General features: G+C 33.4%; 1 protein-coding gene across 3 annotated transcripts in view; it reads right to left on the reverse strand.

The window, feature by feature from the left end:
- Positions 1-8,529: 8,529 nt before the first annotated feature.
- The window catches only part of LOC128227738 (receptor-type tyrosine-protein phosphatase S-like), a 34,976-nt gene continuing 30,143 nt past the window's right edge, over positions 8,530-13,362 (reverse strand). For all 3 annotated transcript variants that reach the window (XM_052938545.1, XM_052938543.1, XM_052938544.1), the window contains 2 exons: positions 12,761-12,899; positions 8,530-11,971 (listed from right to left, as the gene is read on the reverse strand). In XM_052938545.1, the coding sequence (XP_052794505.1) occupies positions 11,891-11,971; positions 12,761-12,899 (220 nt within the window). In that variant the 3' untranslated portion in view covers positions 8,530-11,890. The remainder of the gene's footprint in view (positions 11,972-12,760; positions 12,900-13,362) is intronic.

Genomic DNA, 13,362 nt, shown 5'->3' on the forward strand with positions numbered 1-13,362 from the left:
CAGCGTTTTCGTACGTTTGACTTGATTTTGTTGTTTGCGGATTTCTGTCAAGTGAATAGTCATCGTACGAGCGTATATAAGTCGTTTTTATTTAAATATAGGACCAAATATCATATGCTACTCAGATGTGACCAAACATAATCATAGTGAATAATGGCTTACCGAGTTCTTCTTCTGTAGAAGAAAAATCCTAAGCCCCCCACAATGACAGCGACACCACAGAGAAGACCGACTACCCCTCCAACAACTGCACCGAATGGAAAGGGTTGTTGATCTTTGACAAGGGCTTAAACATATAAAGCTTACCCGCTGTGCCCATGTGAATGAAGTGTCGTTTCTCTACCAGACTGAACCTTACAGTTTTTGAGGATATCTTACTTAATGGTTGTAATGTATAGCTGCTCAAAGCACATTCCAATTCTAATTATTTTAGAAACCTTCTCGACATTATGTCACAGACCATGATCTTTCTCAACAATATCTTCTCTGAAATTTAGAACGATTTCACCCTACGAGAATGTTCAGATTCGAGGATTTGACTTAAAACTGTACATGCAATTTTGCAATTAATTTCTCTTGTCGGTATTTTCGGTTATATCATCACTTACGAAAATTACACGATGATCCTGTCCACCCTCGCTTACAATTTTGTGAGGCACATTCACCTGTAACATCGTCACATATTTCTCCATTTGCACAATGGCAATCGTGGACGCAGCCTTCCCCAAATTTACCAGGTTCACATTCTGTAACATGTATTGATTGGGTAAATTAAGAAAAAAACAAACACCCCCCCCCCCCCCAAAAAAAAAGAGAGAAAAAGAAAAGAGACAAAGTTTCTTATCGAATGGACTGTTATCAAAAATCCGTTAGAAAACAGGTTTATATTACGCTATGTATTCCTTAGTACAATATACGAACCCCCATAGTATAGTTTCACTTCGCATACTATTAAAACACTGCTATCTGCTCTATTCAGTGTTAAAAACTGTATGATCCTGGGCAGCGAAAATCTTTTGAAATGTCCATCATCATGCAAAGTTGATTCTACATGTTCTACAAACTCCTTGAATGTTGATCTGTTTGAGACGTAGACATTAAAATTGCTGCTTTGTCCTGGCCCTCCTGAATTAAAGTGCTATATCTTATTTCAGATTTAATATAACCATCACGTATATTTTTGCATTACACAATAAAAGTGTAAAACATCAAAGCTCTCTATATATGTCGGTCAGAAAATATATTAATCAGCAAGTTTTAAATACTGTTTTAACAGAAAATTGAGCCATGGCTAAACATAGCACATTATGACGTCATTTTACCAAATATGACTTCAAAATTTTGAAGAAAGCAAACTTCGTATAACGTATAATGTTTATGTTGTGATTCTTTCTGAATATCATCTTAGAATGCAATCTTTATATTAACGGAAGTAGTAGTAGTAGTAGTAGTGGTAGTAGTGGTAGTAGTAGTAGTAGTAGTAGTAGTAGTAGTAGTAGTAGTAGTAGTAGTAGTAGTAGTAGTAGTGGTGGTGGTAGTAGTAGTAGTAGTAGTAGTAGTAGTAGTAGTAGTAGTAGTAGTAGTAGTAGTAGTAGTAGTAGTAGTAGTAGTAGTAGTAGTAGTAGTAGTTGTAGTAGTAGTAATAGTAGTGGTAATAGTAGTAGTAGTAGTGAAAATTAAACGATATCTAACCACTCATTCGGCCATAAATTCTGTATCCTTGTAAAAGGACTTTCCTTCCTAAATCCAGCTTCCACTGTGGTGGCTCACTTCCAGAAGTGGCACTGCAGGTCTCGCATAGATGATCATTGCTAATGAAGAGCAATCCATCAATAGCTTTTTCAGCGCTGCAGCTCATATACTGGCTCGACTGAGTAGCAAACGGTTTTACAGTGCCACTTGAGATGATATCCAATTCTGAAAGTATTACATCTCTTTTAACAAATTCCTTATTGTAGGACGACATTTGTTATAACCTCCATTTACAAAACAACCTACATTTTCAGCAATGAAATTGCAGTTATGCAATATTAAGCTGAATCCTTAAAAATGTCAAATTTCGCAGGTGCTATTACACAGACCGTACATAAGCCACAATGCTATGGATGTATTTGAAATAAATAACACCTGCTATTATTGATAATATATGTAAATTCACTAAGTTGTTTGTACAGAACACACTAGACGTTATATAACCTGCAAGAGTTATGACGTAATTTCTATTTTAATATTGCGCTCTGATTGGATTAGCGAGACGTCATTAAACCAGTGTTATACGGCGTTACTACTATCGGCTATTCTTTTATACGAACGTGAATTATCACCTTTCTTGAACAATACATTCACAGCTGTAGAAACATACTAATCTTTAGTAGTGTTGAAAAATTACTTAATATGTAATTATGATATTCGTCTCATCCTTCATGGAAATTATTCGCGTACCCTCCTGCATAAACAAAGCATGAACACACGAAACAATGAAGCGATTAATTTTTAAAAATACACACACCTTTGCTGCAGTTGAATCCTTTATATCCGAATGAACAACCACTGGAGCAATTTCCATAGCGGGTATCACACTTATTATCGGAGCCATTGCAATGACACAGCGCAGAACAGTTGTATCCGAAATAGCCGTTCACGCAAGCTGGGGAATGTAAAATTAATTATAATGCTCAGTATAAGTTTCCTAAATATTTTACTTAACAATATTAAACCTGTTTTCGCAGCTAATCCGATTAATATTGAGATGAAACAATCCCACTTTTTTTGTATGCACATTGTCAAAACTTTTTTCGCAAAAATCCGCAAATAAATTTATAACAAACAAACTATATTATATGAAATCCAGCTGGAACAAACTTATTCTACAAATTTTTGAAAGAGATTCAAACGCGCCATATTTAAAATTATCCGACAGTTCAGCCCATACTGTTTGAAAATTAAATACTGCATAACATTGTCACCTATTTTCTAAACGGAAAGTTCGGTCCATCTTTAACAAAGTTACAACGTTCATGGTTAAGGAAACGACTGGCATAACTCTGCTATGTTTTCGCAATTGTCATCATCAAGTGCAGTGAACAATAAGCAAAGATATTTTTTTGGCAATTGCAGAGTTATTGCCCTTTGAAACATGTTTCTTGCCCGGAGCATAACTTAAAACAAATGTATCTAATTTAATTATACTTTATACAATGGTAAAGCACGAAGAGAGGAAGTTCACAATACCAAAACTCTAATATTGGCCTTTGTTCATGTCAGTAGCATAACTTCAAAACAAATGGATGGGACTTAATTAACTTAGCGATACCTAGCAATTTTTGAGTAGTATAGTATTTCTCACATTAAAAAAGCACAAAACACTGCTATTTTTCGATATTAAGAAAGGCTAAATCACACTCTTTTTAAATACTTTAGTTTAGTTGACACTGCGTATAAACAAAGATGAACGCTTTTATATTAATAAATGCTGTGACAAATGCCCCAATTGGGCCTTGTTAAACATATATATTTCAATGGGTTTCATATTGTGCAACATTGTCCTCCAAGTGTGACCATGTATTTTTAATTGAGAGCCAACTCATGTTTCTATTATGTTTTCAATCTGAGTTTGATTGAATTCTGATGTTTTGTTAAAAAAGTTATAAACTAAGAGTTAATATCAGTATGAAGTCCATGTTTTGCAACATTTCTTTCCGCTACACATCTTAAAATAGTACCCATGAAGTTTTATCTAATTTCTTTGAATAGCTTACTAGTTATTGCTGATACAAAACTATTGCAAACTAATCCATATTGAGCATCACTGACCTCCAAGTTGAGATGAGTGCATGGATTTTATGTGCGGCATAATTGTTTCACGGCACAATGCAATTATGTCTGTTTGATTGAATTTACTAAGAAAATTAAAAGTAAATTGCTGTTAAGAATTGCCAATCATGTTTAGAGTTGTTAAAATTCAATACCAGTTTCCGATGAATGTCGAAGCACACTTATGGCAATCAATGCACACAACGCAGAGTACATCGTCAGTCAGTCGGGTATTATAATGCAATGCAGCCTACTAGGAACTGAAATATATGGATTGGAATATTTAATTAAAAGAGACGATATGTATTTCATTTCTATTAGACACATGTTTTAGGTTGGGTTATAATCTAACTTTGTAACCGTTTGAATGTAATGTCATAGCATCACAGTTGATCATAATATATTTGAAATGTACAAAGAGTACAACTTACTAAAACATACAACTTTACAAAAAGAGAGGCTAAATGTTTGTTTTAATGTAAGATGGCAATGTTTTTTTTTTCAACAAGTGGCTTTCCAATGGTCTTAACGAGATGAAATGTATTGTAATCTTGCTCTGAAACAACCAATCGTTTTGTTTCTTTATTTCCTTTTATGATTCATCCGGAATTAATTGATATTTAATTGATTTTTTTTTCAAATGCGATGAATTTTACCCAAAAGCCGTTATATCTGAAATGAGGTCATTGATTTTTCTTCCCAGCACTGCGTGAGTAAATGTAAGTTTTAACAGGGAAAATGGCAAATATTTCAGAAACTGTAAACATGCATCTCGAGTAATTCACAGTTTTAAACGGTGCGTTTCGGAGAATTTTTATAATGATGCATCGTTATTTTTGAACTGACTATCAGAAAACGTCAAAAAATAACTAGTATGGTAATAGTATAGATGGCCTGATATTGGAGATATTTTAAAAACAGAGTTTTATCCCTTATTTTACAGACTATTTCAGAATAATTATACCTGTCAGTCAAAACAACCGAATTTAAAAATGATAATAGAATGGAATTTGCGAGTTATTTCTTATAACTTTTCATTTCAATACACATCAATTATCTCTTCAAATAAGAACAATCCCATGAAAGTATGAAGAACGTTGTTATTAACATGATGAATAGATTGAATGATAATGGAAAAATATTGTTTTAATTTTACAATCCCCCAAAATATACATATAAACTGCTTTTTAAACAATAAAAATCAAAGTACCTGAAATCCAATTGTTAAAGAAAAAAGATGTGAAATGTAACTTGGATTTACCCACTATCAGTCCTCCGTGATCTTTGTTGTTTTCTTCCTTTTGTTTTAAAGTAGTCCTCTCTTACCAAACAATGATTTAACAAATTATAGCGACACTTATAATTATTGAAGAACGTTATGTTTTAAGTATTTGCTTTAATCCTCTTCTCTAATTTCAAGTACTTTTTTCTCCATATCTGGACACGTCAAGACTTTAGATAACGAAACAATATATTATAGTTTTGAAAACTAAAAGCTAGGTGTATATCCTGTTTAATCTACGTCTTTTCTCTGCTATCAATTCGAAACATTTACAAGCTTGACTATTCAATTCATTAGCCGTTATAAATAATCCACACAGAAACGAGGCTTTTGACTCGTAATCTAATGTTTTATAAACTGTAATATGAACAAAGAAGTTAGCGCAATTTGAACAAATTGAATTGAAATTTCTGATAAGGCGTGCTACTCAATGGAAAGCTTTTCAACAAGGGAAGTTCCACTGAGGCTAAATGTCAACGAGAATATACTAGTTGATAAATAAGACTTTCATTATTAAAAAGGTATCTAAATACATTGTATTATATTTATTGCACGTTGTTGATTCCCTCATAACATCATGTTACATGCGACAATTTTCAAAATAGTATCATCTGTTCAGGTTGCTTCTAAAGGCATCAATTATATCCCGCTATTATACATCGGCTATGGTATCCAGCGAGGTTATATAACTGCCTGACAGACTACCCACACAACTTCATATATACAGAGAACGAGGATACGCATGAGGCCGCATTATGTGCATAAGTATCTATAGTATACATACGTGTATCATTAGAGAACTTATTCGTTCATATCTGAGTGAACATAATCCGAAAGAAGAAAAAGGAAGGTATTTTATTCGGCTATGATTTTAATTGTGTTCATACAATCCTGCTAAATTGTTAGCAACACAAGTCAAATTTGTGTGTAGGTATCAAAAACAGTTTTGGTTTGTTTTCCTAGTGCTTATTGAAGTTAAATTGAAACGTATTTTCCGGGTAAGATTAGTACCATGATATTGTGTACCATTAGGAAACCATCATATATTGTTCGAGGGTCATTCAAAAACTACGTAGACACTGTACATGAGACATTTAAAACAGGTAAGAACTAATATTTATACATATCACAGGAATCTTCAGAATATGTTCTCTTAATAATAATGCACCACCTTCATTTAGCTACGTTGATTTTGCTTGATGTATTTATATTTCTAAACAGGACGGCGCAATCAAATTATGCCACATAATTACGTCAGCATGTATTCATTTGTAGAATAATACGATTATTCAGTTTCAAAATCAATTTGACAATTTCTTTATTTTCAAATAAGATTTTGGCTACTGAGTTTAAGATGTCTTACCACTATAGCCGTTATAAAATAACGCCAACAGTACAGTTCCTTTTAATGATTTTAAATTGTTTGCATATCAACAACAGCACGTTGAAATAACGTCGGTATTTTGTGTTTATCAATTTTCACTTACGGGTGTTGTTTTGCTTATGTAAAAAGAAACAGGACAACTCCCAATTTTAACATTAAACGGTAAGGTAAGTGGTATTTCTGGTATTTATGCATCTGTATGTAAATTGTTAAGCACTTTTGAACAGACTATGAGAACTTTTTTTCCCCCAAAACGAGAGGCAAGCAAATGTTGTTCTGTCCATATTTCGACGCCTTCTATTTCTATCAATCATTTCGCTAATACAAATTTGATTCTCAGAATTTTTCGTTCAAATCAGTTTATTATTCTTACATTGTACCAACAATACATATATGCATTCAGTTTCAAAGTTGATTAAGGAATTAATTGCGGGGTTGATGTCATTATCGGGGTATGAACGCAATTGGGATGGTCGAAGTGTGTGGAGTCCGACTCCACGCGTACTTTGACCAACCAAATTGCGTTCATATCCCAGATAATGACATCAACCCCGCAATTCATTAATTATATTTACACCAAATAGTTCATTATTTCATTCAAGAATTGTTAAAATAATACTTTATTTCCATTAAGAAAACCTTTAAGTGATCCTTTCTTACCCATGTTGTAAATAGAACGACCCGACTGTAACCGAAAACATTTTTTTCAAATGACGTCACAATAACGTAGGAAAAGATCAACCGCTTGAAATCACTTTTAAACGTAAAATTGAAACACCTATGGCAACAATACATTTAAAATATAATGAATTAACACTTTCTAAAATGTTGATTTATATTTTGCGGGACCTGCTGACACAATACAATCAATATCAAGATCAATAGTTTTCATGTATATTGTAATGCGATTAATTGCGATCCGAACATATCCGAAGATGTTGCGTTTATCGATTGATAAACGCAATTGCCGAAAGGCAGTTCATTTAAGGAATGGAAGTTGGGGTGTAAATATGTAGCATTGTACTCAAGCATATATGTTCAATTACTAAGACAATTTTTGTTTTTTAGCATTTTCCCCGTCACATACAACATTTGCTGTTCAAGGACTAAGCATACCATTGAACGGATTCGCGTTGGCACGTTTGAATGTGAAAGTTTTACAAAAAATATTAAAATCCGTTTGCAATGCATGACAAAAACTTCAACAATAAGTTATAACATTTACAAGGATGATGATGGTTAAGTCGCTTATTAAGGGGTTTGACATGATTGAAATAAGCATTTGTTTCCAAATGTATTATGTTTAAGTGTTTCCATTATAACCTAACTTTGTATGGATTAAGTCTGCACGAATATTAACACCTGCAATCACGTCATGATATATTACGCCCGTGTTACGGCCTAACACAGCTCTAATACGGCGGCCTTTGAATAACTCAACGGTAATTTACGCAGATTAGTCGTAGTTTATCGTGTATTGTCGGGATTTGTAATCACGTCGTATGAGATATCGGAGCCAATTTCGTGACATATTAATAGTCGTACATATAACGCTGTAATTGGGACTCCCGCCATTGAATAATCGACACTAATTCGGCCCATGGATTTCCTATTCCTTCCGATAAACGCGTCAAGATATCTTGTCACGAGAGGGCAACGATCAATCCTACACTGGTCCTTCTACTCACATATATTAATGAAATCGGTGCACAAACGTGACTTCATCAACATGAATCTTGCGTAGTCCTCAGGACAGACCAACACTGAGTTCAACTTTAACAAGAGTACCATTAGAAATATACTCGCCCGTGATAAACAGCGGGATGTCTAGTGTCCGAATGGTTTGAATGTTCGACATGTAATAGAAATTGTTTTTGGTCCTAATTGTTGTTCGGCTTCTGAGTCATTTCAGCTTTTTGAAAGGAATAGTATAATTATGCACAGCATGACAGAGTATTGCAATGATTGACTAAACACGTGTTATATTTCAATACAGAAATGTGTTCACCCCTAAAAAGGTAACGAAACGCCATGTGCTGTTTTATCAGATTTATTGTAGGGCGGCAATATATGAAACTATGGCTTGCAACTTAACGCTCTTATAAAATATAAAAATATAAACTACAATACACTTTAATAAAGTTTCATTATAAAATTAATATTTAACAAACAAATAGTACGCCATGAAATATAAATAAACTCTTCCTACTACTTTTTTTTCTTTAGTAAGAATTTCCTTCTTTATCTATATGGTCAGACATTAGTCAACAGCATCCCTCTATTTCTATACCGTCAGCTGATTGTTCCGAAATAGGTTTGGCCTCAATGATAAGAAGGAAAACAAAGCAGGACAGTATTATACCAAAAACAATCAAGGCCGAAAACAATGTGTATACTACATTTGGCGTTTTACTCGTTGAGTTTACCCTTAAATGATGATCTGTCTTACTGTTCACGAAAAATAGTTCAAACATCACTTACAGTAACCATCAGCCAATTTGATAAAATCGGTTATCTTTTTGGTTTGGTTCAAAGTTCTCCGCATACATAACCTATTGGCCATAAGAAAATATGTGGACAGCTTATCCCACATCTATTCAATTGGTTGCAGTTGTATGAATATTTGTTGTCTACAGTTTATCTTTTGGCAACTATATTTATCAATGAGTTGATTGCTCGATACTTATCTAAAACGTTATATCGACCAATTGATTAACATTTCGGACAACGTTGACCAGATCATAAAGAAAATCATTTTTATCCAATTGCTGGTGTAGACAGCCTCTAAGATGAAATACACGCGTACATCATATCGACATAGTTTTGTCCAACAGTTTACAGTATTTTGCTACTCAAATAAATACAAAGGACAAAATTTAACTTTGAAAAATGCTGAACAATTAAAACTGTTCTACATGAAATAAAAATCATTCGAACATAACGGAGAATTCGTAAACTCATATGCACCTTCACTCTAGAAATAAACCAACATTCCTTAAATTGTACTGTTGGTTGTGCCGAATATTATTTTGGTATAGTTTCAAGGGTAGAATAGCTTTAATTATATAAATATACAGAACAAGCTTAAGCTTTAAATATTGAAAAAGGACATCTCACGTCCTTGTTTGATTTTAGTTGTCAGAATCGGTCAACGTAAAATGAAAAAAAAAATGTATGTGTTTTTTTCAATTTTCATTTGCCCACGTTTATATGCTATATTTTACTGCTGACACAAATTTGGTGGAAAAATAGACTAGCTGAAATATACTGTATGGAACTATTATTTGGTGCATTCGTCAGAATCGACCCATGTAAAATCAATGAACACAAAATAAAAAAAGAACCGATTGTCATTTGCCCACACAAAATACTAATGTAAAAAACATTAGTGAACGCACAATTTCAAATATTTTAAAGCGTTGGCGTAGAAATACTGAAAATCAATAACGAAAGAATGCGACAAAATACTTGTCCGCACTGACCGCGCGGTTTCATGGACTTTTAACCCTGAAGGATATTACTTCTGAATATATCATTGAATTGCTGGAATATGGTATTTACTAGATAATGGATGCTAAGCTTATATGGGATTTTACCATGTAGCTTTCAGAAATTGTTATGCAACATCCAATACGTCTTGCCAATCAGTAAAAGGAAAGCAACCCAACCAATAGTCTCAGATGGGTTGGCATTTGTATTTGTAGATATATGATTTGCATGTCTTGATGGTCTCCATTACGAAAGTGATAACACTAATCAAAATCGATAAAATGACAAACCGATTAGTACATCGAAGTTCAAAAGTTCTAAACAAATTTCAGCCGATCATGTTAAAACAAATTCATAGCAAAAGCAAAACAATTCTTTACACCGTATCTCAGTGTGCTTTTCTCTAATTACCGTTTATGACTTGATATATTATAGTTTATACATGTCACTAAATAATCAATGAAAAACTTCCAAAACCCCGCTTTGCATGCTTTGTCGATGGAACCCAGTGACCACGATCTGTTGTTTTTAGAACGATGAAATAAATTACAGCCATGAGCAATGGTTTTATTATAAACATAACGACCATATCTGAACAACAGCCTATTATTGTTAAGCTTATACGGTGAAGCAACTTTGTGTAAGCGATAATAAAATCCGAAAACGATTCCTGTCAATTACCCTTACAGTATAGTGTATTCTGTGATATGAACATAAGCATTATAATTATATACAGTATTGTTCTTTCCAAAGTCGTTTTATTAGAGACAAAGGCTTGTAATTAACGATCAGATTGATGGTTGATGTGATTTTAATTCAATGAAACAACGTTATTTTATGATCCTTGTAATCATAGCAGTTTTGAATGCTTACAATGAAAACTTTTATAGCAGTTATGATATGCCTTTTTACCTTTTATGCATATTGTTAAAGAGTGATTATGGTTACTTGATAGTTAAACCTTTAGCACTTGCGAAGCCGACTCCAAACATGGATCGTAGGTCGTTTGGTTGTGACATGAAACGCTTTAAATCATTTTTCGTGCAAATTGGTCATTTTACTTCAGAATATATAGGAAATAAATTTATTGGTCTCCGACCTACATAAGTATTTCTAGTTTATTATTACAAAGAATATATACAACATGAAACACAACATGCTTTGGGATTTCGTTGATAAAGTGATGAATATTTGCAGGACAATCGAATTTATCATGAACACTTACGAGTATACATGCGGCCAGTAACAATAACAAAGTTTTCATTATGTACATTTCAATACAACAGTTAAATCTCTAGTGCAATGTATTAACAAACGTTTTTAACAATCTAAAGGCCAGTGAACGCTACAACATGTCATTTCATTTCAGAGTACTTATGTTTCTAAAGTACTAGAAGTGCACCTAAAGGAAATTTGTTTCAGTAGCTTTTATGAGTGGTATATTTATAGTATACCAAATAACGTACTTCACCTATATATGATGCTATGTGGCATGTGCAGTTAGCTACAAACTATATACAATAAACATTATAAGTATAACACATATAAACGTATTACACATTTGCGTGTTACACATTTGCGTGTTTATAAACAAGACACGTTTACGGTTTCCTTGACACTAAATGATCACCAAATATATTTCTATGCTAGCAACCAAACACACAAATATATAAAAATACAATGCGTCACTATTACACACGAGAAACATTTTGCATTGTAATATCTAATAAAAAATAATAAAAACTAGAATAGAAAAAAAGCCTGATTATTGATAATAAAAACATCAACATCAGCACGCACTCGTTTCAAATGTTCAAGTAAGAACGTAAAAAGTATCTGTCTCGTTATGCATGATAACTGCTTATACAACGGTAATTATTATTTAAGCGCAGCACACCACAGTACCAGGGTCATTGCGATATTCAAGCACTTTTGATGTTCTCATATACAGTTGAGTTCTGGACATGTTCCAAAAGTGAATCGTAAATGAATTTATATTGGACCTGAAATGAAAAACAAGTCACTGTTAGAAAGACTGTGGAAGGTGACAGTAATCATATAAGAAATACGTATGCTTTTTATTATATGTTTATGATGCGCACATCAACTACTGACACGTTTGAACTGAAATAAGTTTAGAAAATATGAAAAAGGTAAAAGGTTCAATAATTGAATTGCACAATCCTTTACACATATATCACTCTCATTGTTGTGTTCTTTGTAGCCACTCTAAATTTATACGGAATTAGTATGATACCGGTACTCCCGGAACATACCATATCATGAATAAAGCAAGTGAACGGTCATCTGTTGTTTTAAATAATCAAACAAGCAGATCTGTCCCGCAAAGGGAAAATCTATTCAAAAGCTGAATCACTTGGTGCTTCCAGCAGAGGGACAATAATGTAAGGTAGGTTCAAGAGTCCGATTCGAAAGAGGAGTACCACTACCAAGTCAAAGCTATTGAACTGACCGAAAATGAGAAATACCATAAAATAAATAAATTAAATGACCCAGCAATCAACAGAGAAGATTTTTGAGAAATGACAAGATCGTTATGCCTACATCGATAAGAGCGCAGGCTATAAAACTGCGCCATGAAGGGTATCAAGGGGTTGTGCGAACAGGAAGCTACATATGTTCAAGTCCCGGTATCATGTAACATGCGTATACATAAATAGTGGCTACAGAGAACACAACACACATTAGAAATTTGATGACAGTAGCAAAACATTTAAAAATGCATGGACTAAAAATATTGCGAAAGTACGAAATGTGCACATATTACGCACAATATTGGGTATGATGTCCCTGTTTCTCTGTTTCATTGTCTTTACAGACTCCACGATGTTTATCTGACCTCGTGTCTTTTCCATGCGATGAAGCTCATTTAGAAGTACTGCGATCAATCCACTTCGTTCATGCCCCGTCCTTGTTATATCAAGGAACATTGTTTGTTTCAGTGTTAGATTTTTATTTCAGTGGTAGATCGTAATATAATTCACCGAGTGAGCACCAAAAGATATATTTAAAGATATAATAACTGCGAAGCCACGACTGAACTATTTACCTTTTGTGTTCACAAGGTGAAATATATTATGATTGAAACGAGCATTTGTTATTATGTGCAAAAAAGGATATAATATGACACTATTTAGAAGTTTTTTTCAGAAAGCGCTAAAATGAATACAATTTTTAAGCCATTTCGGAGTGCCAGCCCTGTGTATACTAGCGTTTGGAGTAGAAGTAAAAAAGGGCTTAATTCTCAAACTATTTGACAGTGAAAATGCAGGACTAATTTCAAAGACACGTCCGATTGCAAAAATTATTACGTCAAAATTATTGTATAATGATGCTACAGTTTTGTTGTCAGAACTCCAGTATGGCCAATATC

Source organism: Mya arenaria, chromosome 3, assembly GCF_026914265.1.
Source record: "Mya arenaria isolate MELC-2E11 chromosome 3, ASM2691426v1".
Classification (NCBI taxonomy): Eukaryota; Metazoa; Mollusca; class Bivalvia; order Myida; family Myidae; genus Mya; species Mya arenaria.